We start from the raw sequence: 17,270 nt of genomic DNA on the forward strand, positions 1-17,270 counted from the left end.
TTCCCACTGCCACCTCTGCAGCCCCCACCAGAGATATCAGAAAACATCAGCTCCAGCCTGCAGCCCAGACACTTGAAGTCACCTTGGCTGCCCCTCCTCACACCCGTGCCCACGTCAGCAAAACCAGGGCCGGCTTGTTAACCGTGTCCAGAACCCACCCTTCCCACCCTGCCCAGGCCACCTCCCTCAGTGGCCCGGGGGGCTCCAAGTTGAAGAGCCCAAGACAGGTCAGAGATGGGCTGGGCGGCCTCTGCCACTCACCTCCGGTGGGGGCAGGGAGCAGAGGCCTCAGTCATGAGGTGGGGCTGTCCTCGGCGTGGGCCTCGAGACTGGGAGCCACTGCCCATACCCAAGAGACCTCTGCGGGCACTGGGGTGCAGAGCCAGGTAGGAAGGGGCACCCCACCAAAGGCAGCAGCCCCCCCCCCCCGCTTCTGCTTTATATGGGGCAGGGAGCAAGGGGAGGTTGACACTTGGGGGCTGACGCTGCAGGGTCTGGACACTTGGGGTGGCAGGATAACCCACCTGCATGCAGGGAAAGGCTTGGGATGGAAACGTCCCGAGGGGACCCGGGTTCCCCAGCACCCGCTGCAGCCCCTCCTCAGATTCCCCCAGCACCCGCTGCAGCCCCTCCTCGTGCCGCCTGGACCTGCTGCAGCCCCTCCTTCCATTACCTGGACCCGCTGCAGCCCCTCCTTCCATTACCTGGACCCGCTGCAGCCCCTCCTTCCATTACCTGGACCCGCTGCAGCCCCTCCTCGCGCTACCTGGACCCACTGCAGCCCCTCCTCGGATTCCCCCAGCACCCGCTGCAGCCCCTCCTCGCACCGCCTGGACCCGCTGCAGCCCCTCCTCGGATTCCCCCAGCACCCGCTGCAGCCCCTCCTCGCACCGCCTGGACCCGCTGCAGCCCCTCCTCGCACCGCCTGGACCCACTGCAGCCCCTCCTCGGATTCCCCCAGCACCCGCTGCAGCCCCTCCTCGCACCGCCTGGACCCGCTGCAGCCCCTCCTCGCACCGCCTGGACCCGCTGCAGCCCCTCCTCGCACCGCCTGGACCCGCTGCAGCCCCTCCTTCCATTACCTGGACCCGCTGCAGCCCCTCCTTCCATTACCTGGACCCGCTGCAGCCCCTCCTTCCATTACCTGGACCCGCTGCAGCCCCTCCTCGCGCTACCTGGACCCGCTGCAGCCCCTCCTCGGATTCCCCCAGCACCCGCTGCAGCCCCTCCTCGCACCGCCTGGACCCGCTGCAGCCCCTCCTCGCGCCACCTGGACCCGCTGCAGCCCCTCCTCGCACCGCCTGGACCTGCTGCAGCCCCTCCTTGCACCGCCTGGACCTGCTGCAGCCCCTCCTTGCATTACCTGGACCCGCTGCAGCCCCTCCTCGGATTCCCCCAGCACCCGCTGCAGCCCCTCCTCGGATTCCCCCAGCACCCGCTGCAGCCCCTCCTCGCGCTACCTGGACCCGCTGCAACCCCTTCTCATAAATGAGTTGGGACTCTGCTGATTTGCATGGACCACGCTTCCAAAAGCAGCTCTGAGAAACCAGGAGGCTGGGATTTTGAAGAGGACGCCGGTAAACAGGCTCAGCTGTGGGCCAAGGTGAGGCATGACCCCTTTTGGCTTTTTTGCCCATTTCCGCAGGCTGGCTGACCCATGGTCTGGGGAGCTTCCTCAGCCCTGACATCTGCTTTCCTTCCTCCTGTGGCCCACAGTCTTCCCAGGTTGCAGGCCGGCCTGCGGGAGCTATGCCAAGAAGGGAGGGGTGGGCAGTGGGGCAGGACCTCAGCCAGTCAGACCATCATCCACACAACGGCCCGGCTGGCACACTGCTTCACTCCCACTGGGGCACTTCGGGCAGGCCGCCTCCAAGCCAGGACCCTACAGCGTCCCACAGACCCAGTGGGCAGAGGGCGGTACACACAGAGACCACTGCCCAACCTGCCATTGCACTGTCTCTGGGTCTCTCTTAGGCCGCCCACTTCAGAGAGGCTGAGCTGAGCCGTGGAGGTCACCAGAGCCAGGACTGAGGCTCACCCGTGTCCTCATGAAAGTCACCAGAACAGATGCTGGGCACGCTGGCTCTTTCCAGGATTTTTATTTCTTTAAAATAATTCATACAAATGGTTACAGTCACAAACATGATTTTAACCAAAATATTGCTAGCCTACCACATCAGCAGGACGGCACTGGTGCAGGCGGGGACGCTGCCACCCTCCACGTCCCCAGGACAGACGTCGATGGGCAGCGGGCACGCTGGGCACCGCCCAAGCTTTTCCTTTTGGAGCTGCTTCGTGATGCCGTCTTCATTTGGAACAAGGGGGGGTTCATGCCAAAATTAGGAAAAACAGCCTTTGTTTTGTTTTTCTAAATTATTCTAAAAATAAGACAAGCAGGTAGAAAAAACAATGCACTGTGTGGCATAAAAAGAAAAACGGGAAGGATTCATTGTCCTGAGAAGTTTGCCAACTGCCTCATTCTGGGGCACGTTCCAACATACAAAAAAAAAACAAAAAAAAACCAAAAAAAAAAAACCTCAAATTGACTTCCGAATGCTCCTTCAGGTTTTCTTTTTGTTGACAGCTAAGCAAACAGATCCTTTGTAATGTTCTAAAAACTGTACACAGACAAGAACGTTCATGGGAGAATAACTACTGACTTCTTCTGCTTAACGAGGAACGCGAAGGACACAGGGCAGAGCGCCCACAGGACGGACGACGACAAGCGACACGAGGCCCAGCGCTGCCCCCTCCCGCCTCCTGACAGCCCGGACCAGTCTCTGCAGTGCCAGGGCCGCCACACAGGTGCCTCCTCCACACACTCTGGTCCGAGGGTTTCCGGGCCCTCCGCCCAGGCGCCGAGGCTGGAGAGCTCCTCCCGGGCTACAACTGGTCACTGGCGTGGTCTCTATCCGCCTCGGGCTTGACGGTTTGGCCAGGAGAAGGGGCGTGGGGCGGGTGGGCCACAGGGGGCAGGCCGTGGGACAGGGACATGGCGCTAGGGACGATACCTTCCACAGCAGCTGGGATGCCAGTGGGGGCCACGCCCACCACGCCCGGAGGGTACCTGCTGGGAGAGGGTCCATCGGTGAGGCCCACCTGTAGGCGGCCTGGCCGGGCCCCACCTGCCCTCCTAGCATCGGCAGCACCGAGGGGGCCTCTCCAGGAAGACCAGCAGTCAGGGTAAGGATCCCGGCCTTTACACGGATGTTCCTGCCTATGGCAGCTACTTCTCAGGGCAGGGGAGGGGAGCCCTGGTGTCTCCAGGTGACTTGAACATGAGGTCTTCGCCTCACCCAAAGCCCCCTCCTCCCACAGGCCCCGTGCCCACAGCACTCCTGTGTCCACTGAGCCCTGAAGGCCACCCCAGCCCAGGCTCCTTCCAAGAGGCCCTGGTTCTCATGGGCCTTTCAGGTGAGGTTGGCCTTACCAATTCTACCCAGATCCTCCAGGTCAGTCAGTGGAGACGCCGCCCCTCCCACCAGGGGCTGTGCTGGGATCCAGGGGAAGCCTGGAGCCCTCCTGGAGGCTGTTCTGGGCCAGCGGGCCTGCTCACCTATAGGCAGCCCCATTGAGCTCAGGGTGCACGACGGCAGGGTCCATGCTGGCCCAGTGGGTGGCGGCTGTCAGATGGTCCTTGTTGACACAGTTCTTCAGGCTGTCTGGGATCCGGCCTGGGAGATGCAGAAGGAAGGAACAGCTGTGGCTCTGAGGGGGCCCCAGGAGCGTGGCCCACTGGGTTGAAGACATGGGCAGCAGGATTCTTGGCAGTGTGCTCCTCCCTCTCAGCCCCGGGGCTCCCAAGGCACGGCAGGGTCCTGTCTCTCTGGGCACTGGCACCCTTGCAGCGTGGGGACCCCCAGCCCAGAGCACGTGCCCAGCTTGCTGAGGGACCTGTCTGCTCAGCCCAGCAACTTCCCAGCAGGTCCTGTGTGTAAGACACGACGCCAGGGCTCAACTTGACTTTGGCCTTAGAGGTCCCTGCTGGGGGTGCAGTGAGAGCACCACGGGCCCTGAGCTGGCAGAACATGGGCCTGGCTGCCGGGCGGATGCGAGCCCATGAGCATCTGGGGCTGGCAGGAAGGGACCCCCAGGCCTGACCGAGCGGCCCCCACGCCCACCTGTGATGGCTCTGCGGATCTCCCGTGCCGCCTCCTCTCGCATCTCAATGGACGCCTGCTCGCTGTACCATGCAGCATGGGGGGTGCAGATGAGGTTGGGTGCATCCTTCAGGGGGCCCTGGCTAAAGCTGGGAACAGCACAGGCATGGTCAGTGCTGCCTGAGTGCTGTGGCTGGGTACGGGGGGGAGGTGGCTGGGCACTGGAACCCCCTGTGGGAGGCCCTGCCTGGGAACCACAGACCCCACGGCCCCGCTCTGCTTGGCAGGCTGGCTGAGCTCAAGAGCACAGCCCCGGGACCATCAGACACACCAGGGGCTCCTGACAGCGGCGGGTGTGGGAGCCCAAGGGATTTAATCTCCAAGTCCCTCGTGGGAGGAGCCCTGATGGGGGGACATGCTGCCTGGCCCCTTCCAGCCGAAGGGTCTGTAGCCCCAGGAGCTGCAGGCTGATACTGCCCCTGTGGGGGTGTCTCCTCTTGCGGCTGAACATCCAGCCCAGGGCTGCCTGGGGTCCCAAGGCGCTGTAGGGGCTGCAGGTCTGGACGGGATGCCATGACTCCATGGCCAGGGCCCATGGGGACCACTCACGGACACTGGGGCCTCACTCTCTCCTGGCTGGTCAGGAGCCCTGCCCAAAGAAGGGCTGAGGAGGTTGAGCAGCCCCTCACAGGACCGAGGCAAGGCAGGCCTAGAGCCCGTGGCTCCATCCTCACCCCGCAGCGGGCGGCAAACTCCCCCACTGCTGGCCAGCGAGAGGCCTGAGTACAGGCAAGTGTCCGGCCTGGCAGAGGCGCCGTCTGGAGGTCAAGGCCAGCAGGATGGTGGACAGGGAAGAGCAGGGGGGCGGCACTGGCCGTGGGGGCACCTGAAGGGTTCCGACTCGTGCACATCCAGGGCCGCGCCGCGGATCCGGCCCTCCTTCAGGGCCTGGGCCAGCGCCTTCTCGTCCACCAGGCCGCCCCGGGCTGTGTTCACCAGGAAGGCCCCTTGTCTCATCTAGAAGACATAAGGACAGGCCAGGCCCAGTCAGGGATCCGCACAGGGCGGGCAGCCAGGGAAGCAAGGTGGTCACGCATGCCGTTGGGAAGGCCCAGCTCCCTAGCCCCTTCCCAGCCCCACCCTGGGCTCACCACGGCGCTAGGACTGAAGGCCTCGGGCGTGCTGCACCACGGCCCTGACAGGCTGGCTGAGGATCGGCCCTGTATAGACCTGCACGGCTCCACAGCTCCTAGAGAGCTCCACCCTCCTGCCCAAGCCCTGAGCTGAGGACTGGGCGGGGGCTCCTGGCTTGGTCCCCCTGTGGTACCCCTTTTCTGGGTCCCCTCCAGCCCAGCCTCCCCCAGGCAGGGCCTCAGCCCACGAGGTGGGACTCCCTGGGACGGCAAAGCCCAGGGCCGTCTGTTCTGAGGCGTGGTCTTTGACTCCAACCCCAGCGGGGCCTGCAGCAGAGCCTCCGTCTTCGGAACAGGCTCGCTTTTCATGCACTTTTGCAAAAAGCCCTGGGGGTGGCTCTCCCTCGGCTTCGTGGCCAGGGCTTTCCTGCAGCCCCCCCATTTCATTCCAAGAAGTCCACCCAGCCACGGTGCTTGGCTGACAGCTGGGCAGGTCACGGTGGCTTTTCTTTGGTGCACTGCTGCCCATTAAAGCCTCACACCCAAGGTCCTCGGGGACGGCAGGGCTCTGACCAGCATCCACGTGCCACACCCTGTCCCCTAGAAGGCTCCAAACCCACTGACTCTGTGAACAAAGGAAGGGGCAGCGGGAACCTGGCCTCATCCTCCTTGTGGCTACAGGCTGCTGGGGCAGCTAGAGTGGGCAGGTGGCCTCTGACACGTGTGTACACACATGCACATACATATAAGCTCATACAAACATGCAGACAAATGCACCCACGCAAACTTGCCCACATACACACACATCAATGTGCACACACGATGACTCCCTGAAGGGCCTGGAGCCAGTGGGAGGCAGCCATCCCCAGCTCCACCCACTCAAGGGGAACACAGGGCTGAGGCTGCACTGCGAGCTGTGCTGAGGCAGAGGCCGACCTGAGCACAGCCCGTTCCAGCTGCAGATGTCAGAGGCCGACCTGAGCACAGCCCATTCCAGCTGCAGATGTGAAACCTGAACCTGGCAGCACGGAAGTCACAAGGGCCGACCCAACGCCCCCAGGTAGCAGCATCTGTCCCCACTGTGACAGCAGCAAGGGCTTCAGGGGAATTTGGTGTTCAAAGGTATGAGGTTCTGTCTTGTCCAGAGAGTATTTTAGATGTCCTGAGTAGAACTCAGAACACAGAAAACGCTGTCTGGGCAGACAGGGCTTCCCCCAGCAGTGCTGGCAGCCACCACCATGTGGTTTGCTGAAGGCAGGGTCTTGCCCAGGTGCAGATGGCTGCTGGGAGGGACCTGCCTGACACCCCCACCTGTACCTGCCCCGCAGAAGGAGAGTCCTGTGTCCCCGGCTCCACGCACCTGCTTGACGGTGAAGTCGTTGATGAGGTGGTGGTTGTGCTCGTTGAGGCCGCAGTGCAGGGTCACGCAGTCGCTGTGGAAGAGCAGGTCCTGCAGGGTGCTGACACGCTGCAGCCCCAGCGCCCGCTCCACGCCATCCGACAAGTAAGGGTCGTAGAAGAGCACATTGAAGCCGAAGGCCTTGGCCCGCAGCGCCACTGCCTGCCCCACGCGACCTGGTGGCGTCAAGACACAGTGTGAGACCCTTCTCACCCGTGGCCGGGAGGCCGGTCCCGAACGCTAGGGTTGGAGTGGCCTCTGTGCCTCAGTTTGACCATCTGCCAAGGATGACACCAGCTGTGGTCAAACCAAGGTGCCCACGCCCGCTCCACACGAGCGCTCCATGCCCACTCCAACGCGCCCACTGCCAAGGCGGAGGCGATGCACAGGGGTGGAAAGGGCACACTAGCCCCTCGGCCCACACCAGCTGCCAGCCACACCACTCCCCTGCAGCCTGTCCACAGGACGTGACATGAACCACTCAGTGTCAAACGGACCGGTCAGTGGGTCTCCACCCACCCAACACATGCCCTATGTGCCCAGGCCCCTCCGCTGGCCTTTCGATCCACCCATCAATGTCTCCGGCATCTCAATTCCAGCCACCACTACGTGGAGACGGCAAAGGGGGCATGAGGGAACCTTCCAGATCAGGGAGGCCCCGCTGGGCTCAGGTCCTGTCCCCTTCGAGTGGAGCGGCAGAGAAAGCCATCCCAGGCAGACGTGCCTGCCCCCAGCCCAGCAGTCCGAGGCTGGCACGGGTCCCAGCACAGGAGCCGTGGAGCTTGAGCCACCGTGTCTGGCTGGGGCCGGCTCCTCCTCGGGGAAGGGTCTGCAGGGTGCTCGTGCCCACTGTGAGCCAACAGCATGGCTGCAAAGGACACAGGACCCCAGAAGCCCAGAAGCCCAGACATGGCTGCAAAGGACACAGGACCCCAAGCCCGTGAACGTGGTGTCTCCTGCATTGCCTCAGAGGGAACCGCTACACAGGAAGGAAGCAGGTTGAGCGCCGGGGTGGGTGGGAAGTGGGCGCAGTTTCAAAGGCGGCAGCCAGGGCAGGCCTCCCTGAGAAGACCAAGCTTGCTGGAGACATAAGGGGACAGGAAGGGAGCCAGAGAGCTGGAACAACACGTGCGAGGGGCCCGCGGCGGCCTGAGGGCCAAGGAGACCAGACCGCCAGGCACACAGGGTGGCCGGACGTGGCCCAAACGCCCAGGGGACCCCCACTCTGGGAAGAGGCCTGGGGGAGGCTGGGAGGCCAGTCAGAAGAGCTGAGGACCGTCTAAACGCACTACATCCTAGAAAGGGAGGCGCCTGTTCTACGAGAAGGAACATGGTGGCTCCTTCCATCCCCAGGGACGAGGCTGCTGCAGGAGGGAGGAGGGCTCGGCAGGCGGAGGTGGGAGCAGCAGTTCTGAGGGTTGCAGCCACGGCCGGAGTACCCGGGCAGCTCCCCAGGTGCAGAACAGCCCCCGTCTGTCAACGTCCCCTGCCAGGGATCCCACCGAATGGGCAGGAAGAGAACACAGGCAGACACAGAGAAAGGCGTCTCCCACAGCGCAGAAGGCGGACGACACGCTGTTTCCCACTGCGCACAACACAAAGCCCTGGAAGTCAGGCTGCCGGTGGCGAAAACCAGCTAAAGCCGCGGGCCGGCGCCGGCCACGCCTGACACGGGAGAGCAGCGGCTGTTCGGGGCGAGACAATTCTTCACTTTTGTCTCTGCCATTCTTTTCCACATGATGTCTGGCTTATGATAAGAAATTATGATGATGCAGGTGAAGAGACAGGAAGATGTAGCTTCTAATTAGAACACTAGAAGCGGAGAGACCCACAGATGACCCAGGCTAGAATCAGCCAGCAAAAGCTCTTAATAACTACTATAAACATGCTCAGAGATGACAACAAGTGTGGATGTCAACAGCAGAAAAATGGAGGCTTCCGGAAGATGAATGGTAACTCTAGAAAGAACCACATAGAAATTCCAGAACGAAAACAACCCTCTGAAACGGAACTCCCTGGACAAAGCTAACTGCAAGAAAAGGATCGGGAGCTTGAAGGGAGGGGCTCAAAGTCAGCAGATGGCATCCAAACAGAAGCAGAGAGAAAAGAATTTAAAAAATAAATTTTAAAGAACAGGCCTTGGTGGCTGATGCCTGTAATCCCAGCACTTTGGGAGGCTGAGGTGGGCGGATCACAAGGTCAGGAGTTCGAGACCAGCCTGGCCAACATGGTGAAACCCCGTCTCTACTAAAAATACAAAAATTAGCCGGACGTGGTGGCGGGCGCCTGTAGTCCCAGCTACTCGGGAGGCTGAGGCAGGAGAATGGCGTGAACCTGGGAAGCAGAGGCTGCAGTGAGCCGAGATCGTGCCACTGCACTCCAGAATGGGCGACAGAGCAAGACTATCTTCCACAAAAAAAAAAAAAAAGGGCAACACATTTTCAGACAAAGAAAAGCAAAAGGAATCGGTCACTGGTGAGCCACATTTCTAAGACAGTCTTTAGGCTACAGGAACGTGACGCCCGAGGACAGCCAGAATCGGGGGCGGGATAAACAAGGCAGAAAGGGTGGATGTGTCGGTTGATATTCAAAAGAAAAATTGCTGAAAAATTTCTTGACAGACTCATGACTAATAGCTTCTTGTATGGTTTTCTGCATAATAGACGTGGAAAATCGGCCCGAGGGTGAGAGGAGCCACCGCGGGCCTCTGGCCGCCCTGGACGAGTCTTCACAGGTTATGCTGGGTGGCAGTGAGTTATGAAGGCGTATCCTAATCTCTAAAGTAAAACTAAACACGATCACTAAGCAGAGTATAGGTTAAAAACCAACAACAGATGCAAGGAATCATTTAACACCTGATTAATATAAAAGAAGGCCAGAAAGGAAAAACAAGGATGAACAGAAAACACGTAGCCAGATGACACCGAAATCCAAATCATCAGCAATTACACTAAAAATAAATGAACTGAACACTCAAGAGGCAAAGACCGTCAGACTGAAAAAAGAAAGAGGAACTCTATACTATTAATAACAGACACACTTTAAACATAAAAGACAGAAGTCAGGCGCCGTGGCTCACACCCGTAATCCCAGCACTTTGGGAGGCCAAGGCAGGGTGACCACTTGAGCCCAGGAGTTCAAGACCATCCTGAGCAACACAGCAAGACTTTGTCTCTACCAAAAAATAATAATAATAATAATAACAATTAATTTTAAAAAATTGCAGTGGCACGCACCTATAGTCCTAACTACTTCGGAGGCTAAGGCAAGAGGATCTCTTGAGCCCCAGAGCTCAAGGCTGCAGTGAGCCGTGACCGCACCACCACACTCCAGCCCGAGTGACAGAGCAAGACCTTGTCTCTGAATGAATGAATATAAGAACAGAGATAAGCTGAAATTAAAAGGATGAAAAAAGACATACCACACAAACACTGATCAAAAGAGCTGGGATGGCTGCCTCAACATCAGACCAATTAATTAGACCACAAAAAGACCAACAGGAAACGTCCTACTTAATGGTGAAATGTCAGAAACTTTTTCTCCCGCATCAACACGGTAACACCCACAGTCACTGCTGCTGATGATTGTAGCTAATGCAAAAAGGCAAAAATAAAGAAATTAAAGAAATAAAAGGTACAGAGATCAGAAAGGAAAATGTAAATCTGTGTTTATCTGCAGATGACACAGCAGTGTGTCCAAGAGAAAATTCAAGAGAATCTGTTTTTGGCAGAGGCAGGTCTCATTACGCCATCCAGGCTGGTCTCTAACTCCTGGTGATCCTCCGGCCTCGGCCTCATAACGCACTAGGATAACAGGCACAAGCCACTGCACCCGGCCTAACATGGAGAATTTAGAACGCTGTGGGATATGAGGTTGGTTTACAAAACTCAAGTGTATTTCTACCTACTAATAACCAACCGTCAAGAAACAATTAGGCCGGGCACAGTGGCTCATGCCTGTAATCCCAACACTTCGGGAGGCCAAGATGGGTGGATCACTTGAAGTCAGGAGTTCGAGCCTGGCCAACATGGCAAAAACTTGTCTCTACTAAAAATACAAAAATTAGCCAGGTGTGGTGGCGTGTGCCTGTAATCCCAGCTACTCAGGAGGCTGAGGCAGGAGAATTGCTTGAACCCAGGAAGTGGAGGTTGCAGTGAGCCGAGATCATGCCACTGTACTCCAGCCTGGCAACAGAGTGAGACTCTGTCTCAAAAAAAAAGGGTAGAGATTGCAGTGTGCCGAAATCACGCCACTGTACTCCAGCCTGGGCAACAGAGCGAGACTGTCTCCAAAAAAAAAAAAAAAAAAAGAAAAGAAAAAAAGAAAAAAAGAATTAAACATTGATAACAGCATTACAAATGCCAAATGCCTAACAATAAACTTAATGAACTACGTGGAAACCTTCTACTGATAACGACGAAACACCGTTAAGAAAAGTTAAAATAAATGGAGAGATCATATTTATGTCCGAAGGTTCAATATTATTAGGAAGTCAGCATTCCCAAAACTGATTTTAAGGACTCAACAAAATGAAAATTGATGAGCTGATTCCAGAATGGAAACGGAAATGCACAGCAGGACCTAAAACAGCCAAGACCCTCGTCAAGAACATGGTAGAGGATCTCAAGGCTCACAGCCGTGCAGACAGCGTCACACGGGAGAAAGGGAAGAAAAACAGGTCCACGGAACAGAAGAGTCCAGACGGACCCACTCACATGTGGCCAACTGCCTTTCCACAGAGGAGCCAAGCCAACCGGAAGGGGGGCTCCTTGGCGCATCGTGCCGCAGCGACCTGCCATCCCGGGAAAGGGTGGGCCACCACCCCAGCCTCACACCACGTGTGAGTGGCAGCCCAGGAGACCCTGGACCTAGAGGTAGAAGCTTCCAGAAGAAAACACAGAGAACCTGTTACCCGGATGACCCTGGGGTAAACAGATTCCTCAGGACACAAAAGGTATTCACCTAAAAAACGGGTGATATGCTGGGCTTCATAAAAACTGAAAACGTGTTCTCGTCACAGAGAGATGTCAAGAAAGTGAAAAGTCAAGCCACGGCCTGAGATTCGTAAACAAGAAAAAACAAAAATTTTGAAATTATGAAAATATCCACAGTGCATGTCGATCTGACAAGAACCTGACGCAGACCACGTGAGGGCTTCGTAACCAACACGAAAAAGACGGCCGGAGGCGCTCCGAGTGGCCAAGGGCACAAAGAGGTGCTCAGCCTCCTCAGTTATCAGGAAACTGTAGGTTAAAATTAAAATATCACAAAATACCTGCTGGAAGGGCTAGAATGACACAGAGTGCTGGCAAGGATACGCGGCTGCCGGAGCATGACGCCGCGCCCCTGCCTGAAGAACAGCGACTCCTTCCAGGCGAAACAATGTCGTGCTCTGGGACTCAGAAATTCCACTCCTAGGTACAAACCCAAGAGACGTGAGTCTATGTGCACAAAAAAGACGGGCAGAAATGTGTTCACACAAGTTTTGTTTGTAATATTAGCCAAAAACTTAGAAAATGCATCACCAAGAGTCTGGAGAAGCAAATCCTGCTGTGTTCACGTGATGGAACCGTTATCAGAAACTGCTGGGTCGTGTGATAACACAGGTGAGACCCAGAGGCATCACCCCGACTGACAGGAGGCGGACACAGAAGGCTGCGTGCCCGTGATCCCACCTCGGCAGAGCCGAGGAAGGCCCTCTGCTCTAGGAAGTGGGACCCGGGTCCTCGCAGGGTTGTCGCGGGGCCGCCACGGGAGAAGGGGGCCCGAGGGAGCTGTCTGTGTGCAGGAGCCTGCTCTGTCGACGTGCTGGTGGGTTCTTGGGTGTGAATGTGTACAATGTTTTCCTGTGTGCACCTAAGACAGTGCATTTTTCAGAAGGAAGGAAGGAAGGGAAGGAGGGAGGAAAGAAAAAAACAAGAAGGAGATGTAAGTCACGGGCACCAGAGCCTCATAGAGCAGAGGAAGCGGCCGCCCCCTCGTCTGCGCCGAGTGGCACCAACACCGTGAGCCACACGCTGCCCAGGGCTTCCACATTCCTGTAGCCACCACACACGCGGATTCCACGCTAAGAACAACCCAGACACAGGGTGTGCACAGCAGAGGGCAGATGGGGACATGCACACCCTGGGAGAGCCTGAGTGGCTGGTGCCCAGCACCGGCCCCGCCTGGAGCATGAGGCTCTTCCACAGAGGGTGGGGATGGGGCTCAGGGACAAGGGCGAGGGGCGGGGCGGGGGACGGGACGCAAGTGTTCTGCAGTCAACGGGGCCAGGTGGGCAGCCGGGGTGGGGTAGGGGTCCCGTCCACAAGGTAGAGGCTGCAGCGTCAGGGGGCTTGTGTCCCTAAGGACAGAACTGCTCTCCTCAGCTCCCGAGGCCGAGGGAGCGCTGACCTGGCCTGGGTCATCACGAGATCACCACAGACAGAGGGGCCCGTGCCGAGAGCCAGGGAAGCAGCTGCCCCCCAGCAGCTCCAGGGGGGCCTGCCTGAGAGCCCACAGGACGACCTGGGCCAGTGCACGGGGGCTGCCCGAGAGCCCACAGGCCGACCTGGGCCAGTGCAGGGCAGAACGCCCATGGTAAACCCCCACAACCTGCCAGGTCCACCCTGCACTCCCCAGGACGCCGGCGTCCCCGCCCCTGCAGTCCCCACCCACACTCCTCAGGCCAGGCCTGGGCGGGGGCCCTGGCAGGTGGGGACCTTAACGAACGGGGTGGCCACAGCCCTACCCTCTGAGGGCATCCCGACCTGGGTGCTCCAACCCCCACTCAGCACGGGGCCCTGGGAGGGGCTGGTTGGGCCCAGCTCCACAATCAGCCTGGGAAGGCGCCGCCCTCAGGCCTCATAGAGTGGCCACGGGAAGGGCCCGGGGCCTTCAGGGCCGGGACCACAGACCCCGACCCCAGGAGAGACAGGACACGTGACTCTGGAGGCAGCACACCCACCTACTCTTACCAGGGGAACTACAGACATCCCTGGCCACACAGACACAGCCCATACCCCCCCACATCCCACAGTCCCTCGTACACCTCAGGTGAGGTGTCAGACCTGTGGCTGCAGGACAGGCGGTGACCTGCAGGCAAGGCACACATGAGGCGCCTCCCGTCCTGTGGGCTTGCTCTGGAGACAGCGGAGGCGCCGCCCCTGGACAAGGCCAGCAGGCAGCCCACGGAGCTGAAGGTCCACAGAGCCCCGAGTCCCCAGCCCCTCCCGACCTCTGCCCCCACCTGGGCTTCCTGCCCACCCTCCCTCCTCCCCTCCTTCAACAAACCACACATGCGGGCCATGGCCCTGAGATAGGAGGGGCCGCCCAGGCCTCAGACGGGCAGAGGTATGAGGAACAGGCACCTCAGGGCTCTGGGATCCTCACAGGCTCCAGCCAGCCCTGGGGTCCTGGTGGGGGCACCAGCAAGACCGTGAGAGACGTGTCCAGGAAGAGACAGGCACGTGTTCCATGCACATCCGTGAACCAACCTCTCCCACTAACCTAGGTGTGGCCGCCTCACCGAGACCACCCGAAATGTCCGATTCCCCAAACGCTGGCGGGACAAGGACAGCGGTCAGCAGGAGTGGGCTGCCTGGATGTTTGGGAAGCGGGGGGCCGGCCGGTCAAGGGGAGTCCCTGGCATGGCAAGGCCCTTGCATCCCCACGGGGCCTCCTGAGGAACCCGCGATCTGGGGAGATAGGCACCTGGGCCAAGGTGTCCAGGGGGTCTTCAGAAAAGGTACACCACCCCCGCCCACCCTCTCAGGGAGCACCTTCCCACCCCACACCTGGGCCCCGCCCAGATGCTCCCCCCTCCCTCACGGGGCTCCTCACCTGGCCTCTCCCAGCTCTACTTTCCCTTAAGACATGGCTCTACTCCCAGGATCTCACACACGCACACACACACGTGCACAAACATGCACACGCTTGCCGCTCTGAGCTCAACCTGGGCCTGGCTGTGTGGGGCCTGTTCACCACTGCATGCCGGACCCAGGACAGTGCTGGGCCCAGGATAGGCGGCTGCCAAGCGAGTGGGCAAATGAAGAGCGAGGGGTCACTGAAAGGCAAACCACTCCCCGGGGATAGGGCCAGCGCCAGGGGCAGCTGCTGGTGACCGCGGAGGAAGCCCACGGCTGCCCGAACCCCGGCCCCAGCAGGATCTACACAGCCACCTCCAGGGGACTCAAGGGGCGAGCACGTGCTAGACCGTGGTTGACGTGTGTGCCCACACGTATGCCCGCATCTATCTGCGTACGTGCCCATGACTGACATCAATGTGTGTCCATGTGAGGTCATGTGTATGGTGTGATATCCATGTGTGGTGCCCATGTGTGCCATGTGATACCCGTGTGTGCTGTGACATCTGTATGTCCCCGTGCGGCCCATGTGTGTGCTGTGATGTCCATGTGTGATGTCTGTGTGCGCCCGTGAGGTCATGTATACTGTGATGTCTGTGAGGCCCACATGTGTGCTGTGGCATCTGTGACATCCGTGCAGGCCAGTATGTGAGTATGTGTACTGTGACATCCGTGTGTGATGTCTGTGTGTGCCATGATGTCTGTGTGAGTCCCACATGTGTGCTGTGGTGTTGTGTGTGATATCTGTGCAGGCCCTGTGTGCTGTGACCTCCATGCAGGCCAGTGTGAGACCATGTGTGTGCTCTGATGTCTGTGTGAGCCTGTGTACTGTGACATCCGTGTGTTATGTGTGCCCATAAAGCCCATGTGAGTGCTGTGATGTCCGTGTTATCTGCGTGTGCCCATGAGACCCACGTGTGCTGTGATGTCTGTGTGAGGCTGTGTGTGCTGTGGCATCCGTGTACGTTATCTGTGTGTGCCTGTGTGAGACCCACGTGTGCTGTGACGTCCGTGCACGTAGGGCACACGCCTGGGATTCCCGGGACCTGGTGCCTGTGCGCACTCAGTCCTGTCCTGGGTTGGGACCGACACCTGCAGCAGCCCCACCCCGCCCCGGGCCTCTCCTCCTGGGCACAGCTGAAGAGCGGCAGCGCCAGACACAGGGAGGGACACAGGCGCGGAGCCGCGGCCGACGCACCAAGTCCGATGATGCCCAAGGTCTCCCCGCGGATCCTGGCGGCGCCGGACGCCACCTCGCGGATCTGCTCGACGCTCTGGACTCGTGTGCCCTCCCGCAGCGCCTGGTGCAGCCAGGTGGCCCGCCGGTACAGGTTCAGGATGTGGCACAGCGTCGAGTCGGCCGTCTCCTCCACAGACGCTGCAGGCACGTTGCAGACGGCGATGCCTGTGGGGACAAGGACACGGCGGTCACCCCCGGGCCGGGCCCAGCCTCCGGGAGGACACCGGGGCCGCCGGGGCTGGAGCGGGTTTGAAGCTTCCCAAGGAAGAAGCCAAAGGCCGTGTCCCCAAGGCCACCCCGGGAGGCCACGAGATGAACACGTTGCTCACAGGTCGGGCGCAACAGAGCAACTCCAGGAGCCCCACCTCCACGTTAGGTTCACGTGGCAGCACACGCACAGCAACTGCTCGGTGTGTGGTAGGGCTGGGGCGTGAGGCGCTGCCCTGACCCCTCTCAACTCAGCGCTGGCAGCCCAGGAAGAGATGTCTCCCCGCGTCGCCTCGCCACCCCGATTCCTCTCAGGGGTACCCAGCTGGGAGGCTGTGGCCAGGTCAGAATCTGGGTGCCAGCCCCACCTGCACAACCCTACGTGGACATCCGCACATGTCCTCAGGCCTCCCCCAGGCCCAGCCGGGCCCCGCAGCCCCTTCCGCCCTCCATGCCCCACCCCTGCAGTCGGTAACACTGAAGCTGGAGCCATTCCTGGAAAGCAAGTCCATCCCATTTCTCCCGAGTGGCCAGGCAGGCCCATGTGTGACCCCTACTCCCCGCTCCCGGCCTTGTCCCCAGAGACAGGCCCTTCCCCAGCCACTGCCCCTCCCTGAGCCTATTTACCCTCATCCCTGGCCTGTCCCTGGCCAGGGCCTCCCCTGCACGGCACTTCCCACCCCATCCGGATGATTGCATTCCTGTGTCCGACTGGCCATCCGTCTCCCTGGGGAGGAGGAGGGGGCAGGAGGCCAGGACAGGGCTGCATTCATAGGCCCGGAAGCTGGACAGGACCGTGTGGTTCCGCAAGGGGTCCCGGGGGCCGGGAGAGGGCCTGACGTGGGGCGGCGCAGGCAGGGGCTGCACAGCCCCTAGACACAACTCACTTGGACGTAAAAATGTTAAACAAGGGAGACTGAGGGAGAGCCAAGCCAGGCGCCACACGAGATTGGAACAAAGACCTCCTGAGGGTGGGCCAGATCCCAGGGGTGCCCCAGACCATCCCTGGCTGAAGAACAGAGCCCAGGCCTGGGAAACTCCACGGGTAACAGAGATGGTAAACAGCAGGGACCCCTCAAAAAGCACCAGGCCTGCACCCGACACCACACACCCAGGCCTGCACCCGACACCGCGGCCGGCCCTTCCTGGGACGCCACCGCAGAGACAAAGGCGGGAGGAGGCTGGCACACAGGTTTGGCCCATGGGCGCCGGCGGAAGCAGCTGAAGCCAGCGCAGGAGACCCCCAGATGGAGGCATGGCTTCCGACACCACCTGCGTCCCCCGCAGGAACACAGACGGTTCCAATTTTGCAATGCCATAAGCTGTATCCTAGGAAAAGGAAAGCAA

At 59.8% G+C, this 17,270-nt stretch overlaps 1 protein-coding gene across 13 annotated transcripts in view; it reads right to left on the reverse strand.

Moving 5' to 3' along the window:
* Positions 1-2,083: 2,083 nt before the first annotated feature.
* The window catches only part of CTBP1 (C-terminal binding protein 1), a 38,781-nt gene continuing 23,594 nt past the window's right edge, over positions 2,084-17,270 (reverse strand). For 7 of the 13 annotated variants that reach the window (XM_055111115.2, XM_034958162.4, XM_034958156.4 and 4 more), the window contains 6 exons: positions 15,675-15,881; positions 6,594-6,808; positions 4,987-5,117; positions 4,122-4,249; positions 3,557-3,674; positions 2,084-3,067 (listed from right to left, as the gene is read on the reverse strand). In XM_055111115.2, the coding sequence (XP_054967090.1) occupies positions 2,884-3,067; positions 3,557-3,674; positions 4,122-4,249; positions 4,987-5,117; positions 6,594-6,808; positions 15,675-15,881 (983 nt within the window). In that variant the 3' untranslated portion in view covers positions 2,084-2,883. Of the gene's footprint in view, positions 3,071-3,556; positions 3,675-4,121; positions 4,250-4,986; positions 5,118-6,593; positions 6,809-15,674; positions 15,882-17,270 lie in introns of all 13 variants that reach the window. The other 6 variants (XM_063603663.1, XM_057302017.2, XM_034958155.3 and 3 more) reach the window with 1 other exon arrangement.

The sequence above is a fragment of the Pan paniscus genome, chromosome 3, assembly GCF_029289425.2.
Source record: "Pan paniscus chromosome 3, NHGRI_mPanPan1-v2.0_pri, whole genome shotgun sequence".
In the NCBI taxonomy this organism is placed as follows: Eukaryota; Metazoa; Chordata; class Mammalia; order Primates; family Hominidae; genus Pan; species Pan paniscus.